The sequence below is a fragment of the Scatophagus argus genome, chromosome 15 (genome assembly GCF_020382885.2).
Source record: "Scatophagus argus isolate fScaArg1 chromosome 15, fScaArg1.pri, whole genome shotgun sequence".
NCBI lineage: Eukaryota > Metazoa > Chordata > Actinopteri > Scatophagidae > Scatophagus > Scatophagus argus.
In genome coordinates, this window is record NC_058507.1 from 3,836,966 (window position 1) to 3,851,696 (window position 14,731).

At 42.7% G+C, this 14,731-nt stretch overlaps 1 protein-coding gene across 2 annotated transcripts; it reads left to right on the forward strand.

Moving 5' to 3' along the window:
• Positions 1-16: 16 nt before the first annotated feature.
• psen1 (presenilin 1) lies at positions 17-10,712 on the forward strand. Of its 2 annotated transcripts, none has more exons than XM_046412500.1 (11): positions 17-329; positions 1,479-1,564; positions 3,186-3,529; positions 4,007-4,148; positions 4,968-5,035; positions 5,133-5,353; positions 6,292-6,390; positions 7,080-7,172; positions 7,266-7,430; positions 8,535-8,653; positions 8,862-10,712. In XM_046412500.1, the coding sequence occupies exons 2-11, from the start codon at positions 1,529-1,531 to the stop codon at positions 9,015-9,017; spliced, it is 1,443 nt and encodes a 480-aa protein (XP_046268456.1). In that variant the 5' UTR covers positions 17-329; positions 1,479-1,528; the 3' UTR covers positions 9,018-10,712. The 2 variants fall into 2 exon arrangements, with proteins under 2 accessions (XP_046268456.1, XP_046268457.1); XM_046412501.1 differs by having other exon boundaries at positions 17-325.
• The last annotated feature ends 4,019 nt before the right edge of the window (positions 10,713-14,731 follow it).

The following is a 14,731-nucleotide window of genomic DNA, read 5'->3' on the forward strand; positions in this document are numbered from 1 at the left end:
TTGCTAATCTGCTAGTCTACTGTTGGTTTGAAAGCTCTCATTAGATGGATAAGATGATTCGCATACACGCGTGGTTTATTTAAACCACCAATATCATTACAGCATAAATTACAAAACTACAAACCGATAAAAGAAAACCGTTTTGATCTTGAACGCTCCTGAACATTTTGATCTTGAACGCTCTAAGATTGCGGAGTGCAGGAAGTATTTTATTCCAGCGGCCGGATGTTCCCTGAGAGGACAGGAACAACAAAGAAGAGAAAGTGCCCGGGTTTTAAACCTACTTGACGAACACGAAACCAGAGCAAATAAACTGTTGTTCGCAGTAGGTGAGTTTCATTCTTTTAAGCTCGCTGTTCACAGTAATATGGGTTGCCTGGGTTCTGCAAGTTATTTAGCTTTAGCCTCCCAGCACGCCCTCTGTCTGCTCTGCCGTTGTGACATTAACGTGTTGGCTAACTAGCCATTTTAGCCGTTCGTTTGCGATAAAATACCTCTGTCTGTAATGAAGACAGTTTAGACAGTAAACGTCACTAGCTTGTATCTAATTACCAAATAACGATGGCAAGACTTCATTTAATCATCAGATGTTCAACCATGATGGTCATTTATTATTTACCGGCGTTTAATCAGTAACGTGAACGTTACATTGTCACTGCAGGTAATGGTTAAAAATCCTACTTTTGATCTGTCTGATTTGTCATTCCGATATCAGAAGTATGATTCCTACTAGTATACTTAAGAGCTATATTTAACGTTATTTGCTCCGCCGTTAATAGTTCATATAATTTCAAGTCTAATTGTCACAATTCCACATTTTCCATATACATTGAAGGACTTGTTGTTGGTCAGTGTAATCATGTCCGTACAGGTCGTGAAGTGATCTCCTTCTATTGTCACTCCGGTGTAAGAGACAAGACAGGTCATGTCTCCAGCAGTGGGTCTCTTCCAGAGTATTTGTCATGGGAAAAAACATCCCTCTTTGTGTTTCCCTTCAGCAAGGAAAACACTGTCTGTTGAAACAAAAAGAGGGGATTTCATAACAGAAAAAGACCTTTAGCAGATACTGATATTTCAGCTTTACAAAGCACAGAGCGGAGACGGTGGATTGTGAAGAGCCACACAAGGAAGGGATCACTATACAGCCAGTGTTTACAAGAGGAATGATTACAGCAATTAGTGACTTTTTGAATGTGCACGTGGGTATGTAGATGCTAATTTAGGTATTTATTTTTTAATTAACTCAGCTCTTACAAGATGCAAAAGGTTCTTTGTCTCTTTTTTTCTCGGTTTTTAAAATCACAGTCAAGCCCTTTTCAGATCACAGATTTGCCTCACAGAGCTTTACAGTCTGTTCAACATATGACACCCTCTATCTTTCTAATCTTTATCTGAGTCAGTGTTGTCTGTCATATGGCTTACTCATACCTGTTTTCTGCTGCTGCAGTATAATATTGTCTCCTGTTCTCTTCCACCAGGGCAAAATAATTTGGTTTGCATGTGAGGACAAGTGTCTGCTGAGCCAACCATGGCGAACAATGCAGAGGATATTGAAAACAATATGGTCAGTATGACAGAATGCGTCACTGTTGCTCCAGCACTTTATCTGCCCCTCTGTTTGTGTGGTTGTATTTGGTAATGATTAGCAAACACTTTTAGTTGCGTGTGCCACCCACTGTTTCCGTGTCAAGGCAGCGATGAAAGAGACATCTGTTTCTTAGTCAGTTTGTGACGGCACACACTGTGGAGGAATTTGAGTCTGATAACTCTGGTTACTTTTGGATTTTTTTTTAAAAATAAATGATGATAATGGACAGTTATGTTCTGATAAGAAAAGGTGTTAGACTGTAAGTTGTCAAGGTGGAAACTTCAGGAACATCAGCGTGCTGTCTGCTTTTTGCTCTTACTGTAAATAAAGGTGTGGTCTGGTGTGGAAGTCAAAGTTCTCCTTCGCTGTCCCGGTCCACCTAATAACCTTAATAAGGTTGTGAATAATGTTTTGCTTAATAACTGTGCATGTGCATTACACCGGTATCTCTCACTCTACTGCAAAACATGTCGTTTCTGTTTTGAACAGCACATTATGGTCATTCAGGCCTGTGTGATGTCAACCAGATCATCAGTGAGGTCTGACTGCTGAGTCAGGTCATAAGTAATGATACACAGCTACAGTTTTACAACCCTAAGTAACTGGTTAGATTTAAATTCAGTGTTGTTGTATCTCTTGTGTCCTTGGGACCAACAGTGGCCTTATTCCCACGGCTGAGAAACAATGCAGTGTACTGTACCACACACTGAGGTCAGTTTGCTCAGCAGCCTAAGATCTGTGGCCGCTTTCACTATTCAGAACCGTCTCTAGCGATGCCTGCTGTCTTCGTTTCTGTGTACCTGATGCGATTGCTTCATGTCTGGGCTACCGCATGCCTTGACTCGCTCGAGAGTTGAAGTTTACGCAATCTCCTTGAGTTGCCTGGTTTATTTTGTCCTGATGGGCTGAGTGGGAACAAGCATGGCCCTGTTATCCTTGGAGGAACAGGTCGATTGGGTGTGGATGTGCCAGTTGAGCTCTGAAATGCAAACACAGGATGGCCTGATAACAGTTTGCTGTGGTGTTTATCTCATCTGTAGGCATTTTGGCCAGTAAAAACAATTGAGATGCTCAGTCTTCATCTGATATTATGATGGTCTGGCTGAGATGTGTTGTTCCAGAACAGTTAAAGAGAAATAGGAGGGAGATGACTGTTTTTGTGGTTGGATGTTTTCAAGAAATATTTGGCTTATCAAGCTGATATCACTTTTAAATATAGAATTTATGTTGAAGACTGAAATGAGGATTAAGTCTGTTTTTTTAGTCTGGTGCCTGTTTCATCAAAGCAAGCATTGCCAGCACTGCTTACATGCTGATCTAAAATTGTCCCAGCATCACGTTTCACAACTTTTTGTTGCTTGCTGAATCTTTTATTAGTTGGTTCACAGTAGGGAGTGAGAGGAAATGGTAGGTGATAAGTCTGACAAGTGACAAAGACTTGAACCAGCATTGTCACAGTTGCTTTCTTCACTGGGTGTTCTTGTACTTTGTTGGCCCATCAGGTTATCCCAAAATGTTTCATGTGGTCAATGTGCATGTTTTGAACTGTTCTTTATATCTTTTAATTGTAAATGTGATCCTTCTCCTGTACCCGAAGGACCAGCAGGAGACCAACGTGGCCCCTGAACCCGCACAGCAGCCACAGGAGGCGGCCGTGACCAGAGCACGCTCCAGAGGAGGCTCCGGGGCCGGAGGAGGTGGAGGAGGTGATGATGGAGGCGGAGGTGGCAGTGGCAGTGGACCAGAGCAGAACGGACAGCCCCCCGTCGCTCGTCCTCCGCGTGTGGTGGAGACTGAGGAGGAGGAAGACGAAGAGCTGACCTTGAAATACGGTGCCAAGCATGTCATCATGCTGTTCGTTCCCGTGACTCTCTGCATGGTTGTTGTCGTGGCAACCATAAAGTCGGTCAGCTTCTACACCCAGAATGACGGGCAGAGATTGTGAGTTTTTATAGGTCTTATCGGTCAGTCTGTGGTACGCAGGGAAATGAGGTGAAACTTGTGCTGGATTTAGAGCTCATAAAGTCTGGTGTTTGAATGAAATGCAACAAGCCCGCAGTGCCACTAGGTGGAGTCAATACTATATATACTATACATCCTACCTACATAGATTGAACACCAAGATGGTGTAATTGCCTAAGATCATTAAAGCAGAATCTGGATCTGGCTTATGAGCATTAACATTTTAAATCTTAAACTCTGATCCAGAGCAGTTTAGTCCCTCTGAAACAGCAGTAAGCTTAGCTCGCTGACTATAGGCTGCTGTAATAAGAGCTGCAATGAAAGTTAGTGCTAGTAATGTTTAAAAATAATACGACTGCGGCAAGAGATTGATGCATTCCTATTTTCTTTAGTGTCTTTATTATATATACTATTCTTTGCTGTTTGACTGAAGTGTGTCCTTGTTATGTCACCCAGGATCTACACGCCATTCCCCGAAGACACAGACACCGTAGGACAGAGAGCCCTCAACTCCATCCTGAACGCCACCATCATGATCACTGTGATCATCGTCATGACTTTGGTGCTGGTGCTGTTATATAAGTACCGCTGCTACAAGGTACATGCTGCGACTTGAAACACGTTGTCATCCCATTCACTGCAGACCAGATGTGACTAATATAATAGTGTTTGGTCTAATTAGTCTTTTCATGGCAGACATTTTGACCGATTACAGTCACAGTAACAGCGATGGTTCCGGTTTATTCAAGTGATCCAGTAAGCCAGGAGTACCCACGTGCAGTATAATGCACTTTGTAGTAAATAGGGCGTGGTTTCCAACAAAGCCAGTGTGTGTGTGTGTTTTTCACTCAATAATTAGATGGAGTTAAGGTGGACTCCGTGTACTAATAAACCATTTTCATAGGGGAAGTTTTGACATGCAGAGCACAGGTGTACCAACTACTAAAATGGCTTCATTCCATTTAGGTGTGCCAGTTCCAGCCTCCAGTGCTCCTGTGCCTACTGTTTTATTCTGCATGCTGACACACTGTCAGACACTTAGTTGTAACAGAGCCATTGCTTATGTTGTTAGGTGTTCTGAAATTGAAAACAGCACAAAGACGATATTCCACAGGTAAACAGGTTTATTGTTAACAGGTGTTAGGCTCATGATTGGTTATGAAAGGGGCATCCTAGAATGGTTAAGTAATGGCACTTTGGCTCTGAATATTTAACACTTTAAACCAGACATTTGGAGCAGAGCACATCGGGACAGTGTACTCTGTGACACTCATTGTATTCCCCTCCATCCTAACCCCGCCCGACTTGGCTGTCCTGGTAGTTTAAAACAAACACAAGTAGCAAGTATTTGCCAGTGCTGATTTGTTTAAGCAGTGTTGTACCTTAAATCCCATGATGCTGGTCTTTGCCTCCACAGGTGATCCAAGGCTGGCTCTTCCTCTCCTCCCTCCTCCTTCTGTTCTTCTTCTCCTACATCTACCTCAAGTAAGCCACACCCATCTGTGTTTTCCACACATTCTCTTAAATGTCAAGTTGTCAGATTCTTTACAATGATGGATGGAGTCTGTGCTCTGTCCAACAGAGAGGTTTTCAAGACCTACAACGTGGCCATGGACTATTTCACGCTGGCGATAATAATTTGGAACTTTGGAGTGGTGGGCATGATGTGCATTCACTGGAAAGGACCACTGCGGCTCCAGCAGGCCTACCTCATCATGATCAGCGCCCTCATGGCCCTGGTTTTCATCAAGTACCTGCCAGAGTGGACCGCCTGGCTCATATTAGCCGTCATATCTGTCTACGGTAAATCCTCCTCTCCCTTTTTGCTCTGACGTCTGTGTACTTTTAAGGAAAAACAGATGAAGTCTTTCCCCAAGCTTTGAAGATGTTACTTGTGGACCAGTAGTCCGTCATCTGGTTCCTGTTAGGGCTTGAGAAAAAAAGAGAAAATTAAAAGTGTGTGATCTAACTTTCTTTCTGTTATCTGGGATCCTTTTCTCCCTGGCTTTGCATATGAATTGTGAAATGTTGATAAGAATGTGTGTCAAAAACGTTACACAAAAGCTTTAAGGAAATGTTGGTTGTTTGTAAGACAAATCTAAGGAAAAGGAAGTTGAAAGCTGCCACCACGCTAGCAAAAAAAAGTGGTTCATTTCCTATAAGCTAATTACTTGGTGATGGGGAAAAAAGAACACTCCAACAAAGGGTGGAAATACATTAGGAATCACTTAAAGATGAACTCTGTATTATTTAGTGAATCATTAACATAGTTCAGCTTTATTGGTCAGTATGAAGGGCATTAAGTTTGATAAGGGTTCAGATGCTTCCATGCTGTGTAAACGCAGCATGATTAATGGCTTGTTTTTTCCATTGGTTTGAATTGAGTTGTGAGCATAACCCAGTGTAATCAAATGGTCTTGCATTACCAGGATCTTTTTTCCTGTTTCTGTTGTTGAGCAGAAGAAATATTTGACAGCTGATTTTGATTCTCCCATTCTTTGAAATTCAGTGCACTTATTTCATGTTATGTGGATATAAACGCTTTGGAGAAGAGAGAGTTTGGGATGCAGTATTCTCTTTGGATTGATCAAACCTATGGACCGGCTCTCTCCTCTGCCAGAGACAGAAATCGCTGTAGTCCCTGCCTCTTGTTATCACAGATGTCATGTCAGGGTGCTGGTTTTGATCTCTCACAGAGCCCTCTGTTTGTCTGGACTCTTTCTTCTTCTCTCTGCTCTCAGATCTGTTAGCGGTGCTCTGTCCCAAAGGACCTCTGAGGATCCTGGTGGAGACGGCTCAGGAGAGGAACGAACCCATCTTTCCAGCTCTCATCTACTCTTGTGAGACAGACGCTGGTTAACGCCATACATTTATCAGTATTTTGTTGTAATAAAACGCAGGTGGAACGATGACACACTTGAAATTTTAAATACAAATTATGAAAATGTTCAGAAGCTAAAATTACTTTCCCAGTAGTCTGCCACATCAGATTCTGTAATGTTTCTACACAAACTTGAAAGTGATTACACATCAACTTCATCAACATCAGCTTTAACTTCTTTGTCTCTTTTCAGCACTTTAACTGACTCTTCCACTCCTTTCAGCATTTTCACTTCAAGTGACTCTTAATCCTCTGTCAGCGCTTTTAATGCAGATAACACTTCAATTCCATCCAGTGCTTAAACATAATTGGACATTTTAACTTTTTTAATGTGGTTACACTTCAAATATCAGCTTTAAATAATGAGCTTGTTTGAGCTTAATTGCGTTCAGGGCTTTCACTTCAACTGACACTTCAGCTTCTTTCAGCGCGGTGACAGTTCAGCTCCTTTCAGCACTTGAACTTAAGGTCTAAGTTGAATGTCAGCTGATTCCATTATGCAAATACACCTCAAAAGCTTCAAAGAATCAGCGTTTTAAGACATATGTGCTATTTCAAATGTTTGAGTTTTTCAGTGGAAGCGAGCAAATTTAGCCCTCCAGTTTTTCTCATAACATGTTTGCATCTTTTTAATGTTTTCTGCTGCAGCTACAATGGTGTGGCTCGTCAACATGGCCGACACCGACAGGCCAAAAAGAAATTCAACGGAAGCAGCATCACCTCAACAAGAGGCTCAAGAAGGTGAGCAGGGCCTCAAAGTGAGGTTTAATCACGTGGTTACCTTCTAAACAGGTGCGCTTGTTGTTTAGTCTGACTGTTATCGCTTGTCTGCAGCCGTGGCCTCCCCAACTCTGTCTCAGGACGACGGGGGCTTCACCCCATCCTGGGTCAACCAGCAGCAGCACCAAATGGGGACGCTCCAGTCCACCGAACAGACCAGACGGGAGATCCAGGAGATGCCCTCCGCTCGTCCTCCTGCTGAAGACGATGATGAAGAGAGTGAGTGCTGAGAGCAGGATGACATGTTGTTCACTTCATCACTTCACCAACAAAGTTGTCTTTTATAAAGAAGAGTATCTGCTTCTGCATCTGCTTTTAAGCATTCTAGACCCCTTAATTTCTATTTTTGAAGTTCATTTTGGTCATATATTTGAGTTCCACGTACCACAAGTGTTCAAGCCATGACAGACGCAGAGCTCTTTGATTGATCGAATCACCTCCGCGTTGATCGGATCTTCCACTTATTTATATTCCAGTCAACAACTGCAGCTCTTTAGAAGACAGCATGTTGCTGTTACCAACAGGAGCGATGCATAATGAAAAATTAATCTCAACACTACATACTGTCCATTGTGTGACTTAATTAAATGGCCCGGTGTCTCTCTCTGCATGAAGGGTTTTGATTATTATTCGATAACAGAAGCCATTTTGTTCCACATGGGTGTCATATTGGTGCAATTCTGCCTTCAGTAGCAGTGAGAGTCGAGAGCAGCAAAGGTGCAAGCTGTAAAACCGAAACATTAAGTTAAAAGAAGCTAAAATGCTCCATGAAGCAGAGATGTTTCTATTTTCTGAAGTCTCATGTGTTTGGGGGAGAAACTGCATTATTTGCCGTTATATGCTACATTATGATCATTTTAGGCTGACCTCTTGTTCCTAATATGAATCTGGGCTCTGTAATGATTTCCCAGATCGTCTTACTGCCTCCTCTCAGTGTGTAATCATCATCTTTCACATCCCTTCCCAGTTCTCCTCCATTTCTCTGAACATATAAAACATTTTGGGAATGTTTTTATGTGTTCCCTCTTCTGTGAAATTAGTGCGTATGTGAAGACGACCTACACGTTTGGCTGCAGACTGTTTTTAGTCGGAGCAGATTAGGAAGCGATTATTCACGTCAATTGCTAGGTTTCTTGTCCGCACTCTTTGGGGGCCTGCACTCTTTTGAACGTAAAGCTTTAGTAAATATGGGGTCGGAGCTCTTGTTTGTACAGTAATTACAGCTGAGAGAAGATTTCTTTGGGAGTTGGAGGGCGTGGGGCTGAAGCCGATCTCATGTTTGAATTGCCTCCACCCTGACTGTGGTGTCCTCCCGTGTTTCAGGAGGCGTCAAGCTGGGGCTCGGAGACTTCATCTTCTACAGCATGCTGGTGGGAAAGGCCTCGGCCACAGCCAGCGGCGACTGGAACACCACGCTCGCCTGCTTCGTAGCCATCCTCATCGTGAGTGGCCACAGCTGCTTATTTTGGTGTCAAGCTCGAGTCACCGCAGCCTCATCACTGTCTCTCAGCACAGTATCTAACCCCACTTTACGTGAACCACTTGATTGTATAACGGGCATTTTTTCCTTCCAGGGATGAATTTGTTTGTTACACGGTCTTTCAATGTGCTATTTCCTCTGTTTTATTTTGTCTGCCTCTGCCCCCGCAGGGCCTGTGTCTGACCCTGCTCCTCCTCGCCATCTTCAAGAAAGCCCTTCCCGCTCTGCCCATCTCCATTTTTTTCGGCCTGGTCTTCTACTTCGCCACAGACAACTTGGTGCAGCCCTTCATGGACAAGCTGGCACTACACCAGTTCTACATTTAGCAGGACGCTGATCTGATAACCCTCACCCACCCAGCCCTCTGGCCAACAACACGAGAGCAGTCCCCTCACAGGCAGGGAACAAAGGGTGATGCAGGGGTGCCTCCCTCCTAAGAACTCATGATGATGGGACACAAGCTGTTTTCGCTCTGCCTTTCTTTTCCCGGCGCCAACGGAGGGTATTACCCACAACAGCTGATCTTAAATATTTTATTTTCCGTTTTAAACCAAGAAGTGACATTTCCTGCTCAACTTGGGACCTCATCTTCAAATTGTCACTCAACGGTCTCAGGCTCCATTCAAACCAAGACAAGTTAGGGGGAATATTTGAACATTATTTATGCAGGGAGGCTTAACAAGAGCTGGTGCGCCCCTCGTCAGCAGCACCTCCTTCATATCCACACACATTCACCCCTAGGAGCTGCCCAGTACAACAGCGGTCTTCTACAGCCGGGGCTTTACAGTAGGTGCCTTGCTCAGGGACACCTTGGCAGTAGCTGTTGAGCAAAGGGGGAGACGGTTTCATTTAATCTCCCTTCAAAGACTCTGATCAGACATCTTCATTTTTCTGACTTGTGAGCTGCCCCCCCCCCCACAAAAATGGACCCAAGATTAAAAAGCATTCATCCAACTAACGGACACTCTATGATGATATTGATAATAGATTGGTAAATGTGTAGTTTGATTGTGTTTGAGCTGTCAGTCACCAGACGTGCTTTCCTCACCGTTGTTAAAGAATGATTAAGATGTGTTTCTTTTCACTTTAAAAAACACACCTCGAAAGATTTTCACCAAACAGGATGTTTTGAGTCTTTCTCACGGAGGGGGAAAAGTGGAAGAATTTATTGTGTCTAGAATTAAATTATGAGTGTTATTGTAACACAGACTCGTCCGAGGTTTCACCATGCTCTCTGCCCTTAATTTTGACCTTAAATCACATTTCAATTCATAGCCTGCAGAGGGAGGAACACAAACACACTCGCACACACACTCTCACACACACTCTCACACTCTTGCACTCACACTCACACAAACACACACACACACACACACACACACCTGAGACTTGCCTGCCATGTCAGTCATGTACTGTCAGCCACTGAGCAGTTCTGCTGGAGCAGTCAGAGGTTCAGTGCCTTGCTCAAGGGCATTTCAGTAGTAGTTGTTGTTATTGTGGGGCAGAAATGTGCTTTTCATTCTCTTCCCTGACTGAGATTTAATTTTTTTTTAACCTGTCCAGGGGATTGTAACCTGTGATCATCTGGTCACAAACTCTGAACCTTTAGGCTATAGCTGCCCTCATGACGCTCGCCTGGTGCTGTCTGGAACTATGCTACATCAAACAAATTATACACAGATACTGTTGTGTTTTGTTTTTTTCAAGATATGCAGAAGAGAATCTTTGTATTTTTTGAAACATGGGGGTAAATGTTAACAGGGTTCCTACACGGATCAGGAAAATCTGTGTGAAAACAAGCCAAACTTTTGACAGAAATTCTGTGCATGTTTTGAGGCAAAAAAAAACAAACCCTAAATCCTGATGAATGAGGGGAGTGTAGATTTAATGATTTGATACTTGAATTTGTTGAACATTTTTGGAAGACATAATCTCCTGTTACCGAGCATTATTTCTGTATTTCTGGCTGTTTTGATGAAGTTAAACAAACCAAAACATTTAAATTAAAGTTTCAAAAAGAAGTTCTTGGTGAACCCTAGAGATGTGTATGAACCCGAACTCTGAGGCTTCTCGCGTATAAGATAACGCTCTGACAGACGAGGGCGTGCTGCACCGATCGCTCCTTTGTTGTCGCACTCGAGTTTCATGCTTGCAGAGAAGAAACCAAGAGGGATCAATGTAGTAATATTTGTGCAGAATCTTTTTTTTTTTTTTTTTTCCCTTTTTGTTTTTAGGGAATATGTTGGTTGACTGGCTTTTTTTCTGTCCTTCACATGCATATGTGTGTTATGCAAGGTTATTCAATCCAGATTTTGTTTTTTAATAAATAATGAAACTAAAAATGTTTTTGTTTTGTTTCAATCTGATGTACAGATTTTCAAGTCTCTAATTTTAACTTTTTTGTCAGCATGTGCATCCAGTGTGTGGACCACAATGTAGCATTTGTGGCTGTGTGGTGTTTTGAGTGAAACTGTCAATCAACACACGGGTGTGTCCAGTACCAGGAGAGCTCAGTTAACCCCCCAGTCACACATACAAACATCATGTGATGTAGGTCTGAGGCTGCTGGAAACCCAAACCCTTCATCAGCTCAAAATGATAAAAAAACATCTCAACATCTGTATACTGTATATGGTAATAGGCCGATGGGTCCTATGATGACAGGTGTGGTTAACCATCCAACCTGACCAGAGTGTGATTCTGCGTATTTCTTCAGCCATGGGAGCCTCACTGCTCGGTTTTCAGTTTCTTTATTTTTATTTTATTTTTTTTTTTAAGACAAACTAAAATAACCCAAAGAGCTACAATAGCAAGGCTTTTCGCACAAGGGCACACATGAAAGGGGGCTTTCCAAGGTCAGAAAACAACCCTGATGATGTCGTCACAGTAATCCCGGATACAAACTGCGTTACAAACTGGGCATGTAGGATCCAGTGCTTTTGGAGTTTGACTCCTACTGAAGACAAAATATTGTCTTTTAAAAAGAATTATGCCTGTTGCGAGTGCCCCAACTTTATGGAGCTCACAACTTAATGCTGTACTATTTCCTGGCAGTGGTGGCAATCAGAAATCAATAATGCAGAGGCAGCACTCTAAATTAAAGATCTTGGTTCTGCATGTCATCCTAGCAAGTTATAATTTGAGTACTGGTGAAGAAGTATTTAGACCTTAAACTTGTGTGAAAGTACTCCATTACAGGTGAAAGTTCTGTATTCAACTGTACTTAAGTGAAAAAAAATTCAAATTATTCGTTCAGCATTCATTCGTAGTGCAGCTTAATGATTTTAATCTGTTTATTTTCCTCTGAAATGTAGTGGAGTACAAGTACCTCAAAGCTGTATTTGAGTAAAGTTCCATTCCATTGATACATAGCTTAGATACAACACCAAACAACAGATAAAGCTGTATGATTTTACTTCCTTTCCATTTGCCTCCTCCACACAGAGGTCAAAGTTCAGGTACAGTTATAAAACACTGTTGTCTCTCCTGCATCATCCACACTTATCTCCAGCGAGCAAACCCACCGGGAAATTTCTACAGACGGTGGGAACATTGTGGAAATTCCTCGGCGTGCTGATACACTGGCATCCCACACTCGCCGTCCCCCGATGCCAAATGGCTGACGGGTGCAGTTGGCATGTTGCCTGTAGCGCCGGACGCATTAGCCGTCACCATGGGGACCGTTGGCCTCGCAGGTCTGGACAGTGGCACAGAAAGGCAGTTTACCCAGAATGTTTCGCCTCATACTGTGACTTACCTAACAAGCCCTCAGTGAGGCCTCATTCTGGCATGTGAATCCTGTGGCTCGGCTGGTGAACAACTACAGAGTTAATTCCATAAGGCTTGTCTTGCGTCTATTCCAGGCACCTGTTCTGCTCAGATTAGATTACAACATGCACTTGAAGCTGTTTGGGCTGCTTTCCCAGAAAAGATTAAACCTTCTTCAAGACTTATTTTTCTCCAGTGATGAAGAGGCTCCATTGAGAACGAAATTTGAATCTTCTGTTACGGTTTTGTTTCTTAGACATCAAATTTCCTTGTAGGTCTTTGCACTTGTACGCTGACAAGTGGATGAGACTAGAGAAGCGAACTGAGGTAATCTGTCAATCACTTTCATCCTCTGCATGGAGGGGACTTAAGCAGGAGACATTGTGGCTGCATGTGACGCTAATGTGCGTTGGAGGTTTCCCAGGATAGCTCTGCTAAGGAGATTAATGTGCAGGGAGGAATATCTGCTCCATGTGTGGCATTTAAGTCTTCAATAATCACTCTAGACGACACGGGAGAAAGGAGACGAAGCTCAGACACGAAGAAAGAAGAGCAAAAACCCTGTAAAGGTGAATAAAAGCATTTCAGAAATGTCTAAGGAAAAGCTGGAGAGCCTGGTGAAGCACATGGAGGAGACGCTCTCGGAGATGGAGCAGTTGAAGCTGCACTGCGGGAAGCAGAGCGAGGAGCTGAGCCAGCTGGTGGTGGAGCTCCGGAGGGAGAACCAGGAGCTGGTGGAGAAGTACAACCAGCTCGCTGCGGAGATGAAGGAGGCCAAGGAGATTATAGAACAGCTGCAGGACACGAAATATGCATTCAATGCAAAAGAGAGGCAAGCGCAGAAGCTCAGCAGGCAGCTCTGAGGGCCTGCTAGGAGGATGGAAACATGACTGCAGGTGGATGTGACCTGGGTGGAGTGAAAACAGAGTCCTGGAGATAAACAAGACTGGACAAGGCAGATGGAAAATCAACATGTTGCAGAAGATTTCTAAATACTGGGTGGGCATGAGGGCTAAACTGGGCACAGCTGTTTTCATATAGAAAGCGTGTTTTTTTTCCTGCCTGCATGTGTGTGCATTTTAGGTCCTGAGGGGACGTAAAGCTTAGTAATTTGAATGTTAACTCAAACCCTGTGGCTTAGGGCTCCTTTTAAAGCCATGGCTAGACTTAATGACCAGGAATCACAACTGGCAGTCTATGGATGTGGAAAATGTGGAAACCGGTTGAAAAACTTTTTTGTGTTTTTTTCCAAAAGTGTGCAAAGATCGCACATAAGGCATTGTGCTCATTAGGTTTCTATAATTAAAACAAGAACTCGCCTGGAAGCTGGGCTGCACTGCCTCTGCCTCTGTAAAGATTTTATTAGATGACAGCCATTGGATGTTATTTTTAGTTGTTCAGTGACCAGAAGAAGTGGGTGGTCACCTATGTTTGGTCTCTGTACAGTCAAACTGTTAAAAGTACCTGATTATCCCTTCTTGCCCTCAACCTTGTGAAGGTGCCTCCCTCCACACCGGCTCACATGACAAAGAAAAGCAGAAACAGGAAAGAAATAAGCAAATGGGACTCAGTGTGTGTTATTCATTCCACATAATAGTCAGTATGTTTAAATCCTGAGCAGATTTCTGAACCTGACAATCACTTAAGTTTAAGGCTTTTTTGCATCATGTACAACTTCTTGATTTTTATGAGCCAAGTCAAAACTACGACTAAATGAATGAAAATGAAATGAAAACTGAATGTGAAACTTTTTGTGCTTATTGAATCTGAATCTGAAAGTATTATCCAAGAAGTAAAGTGGAAAAAAAATTAAAAGAACCAAACTTCAAATAACAGTTTGACATTTTATTATTTCATTCATGCTATATACTATTGTATCTATTTTTTTAAAAATCTGTATTAAAACAAAGAGTAAAATGGAAAGAGTTTTGGGGGGGGGGGGGTTTATGCAAACTGTGTCTCACTGTTTCCACCACTGACTGTATATAAAGATGGACAACACAAGAGCTTCCCAAATGTGAACCAAAAACATCTTGATCGCCTCTGGTGGCTGGCTGCAGTACAGGTCATGAACCCCTCCCCCTCCATGTTAGCAGAGGGAATATGGGCAAAACTGAAAAGAACAGTACACATCAAAACAAAATTTCCCAATAATGGTTTTTGTCATTTTAGGCAGCACTTATCAGATTGATATAATTTCAGGTGATTCTTTTCTTTTAAGCTTGATTTTTTAGTTATTTGATTTGTTTAGTCATTGACACCTGAGCGGTTC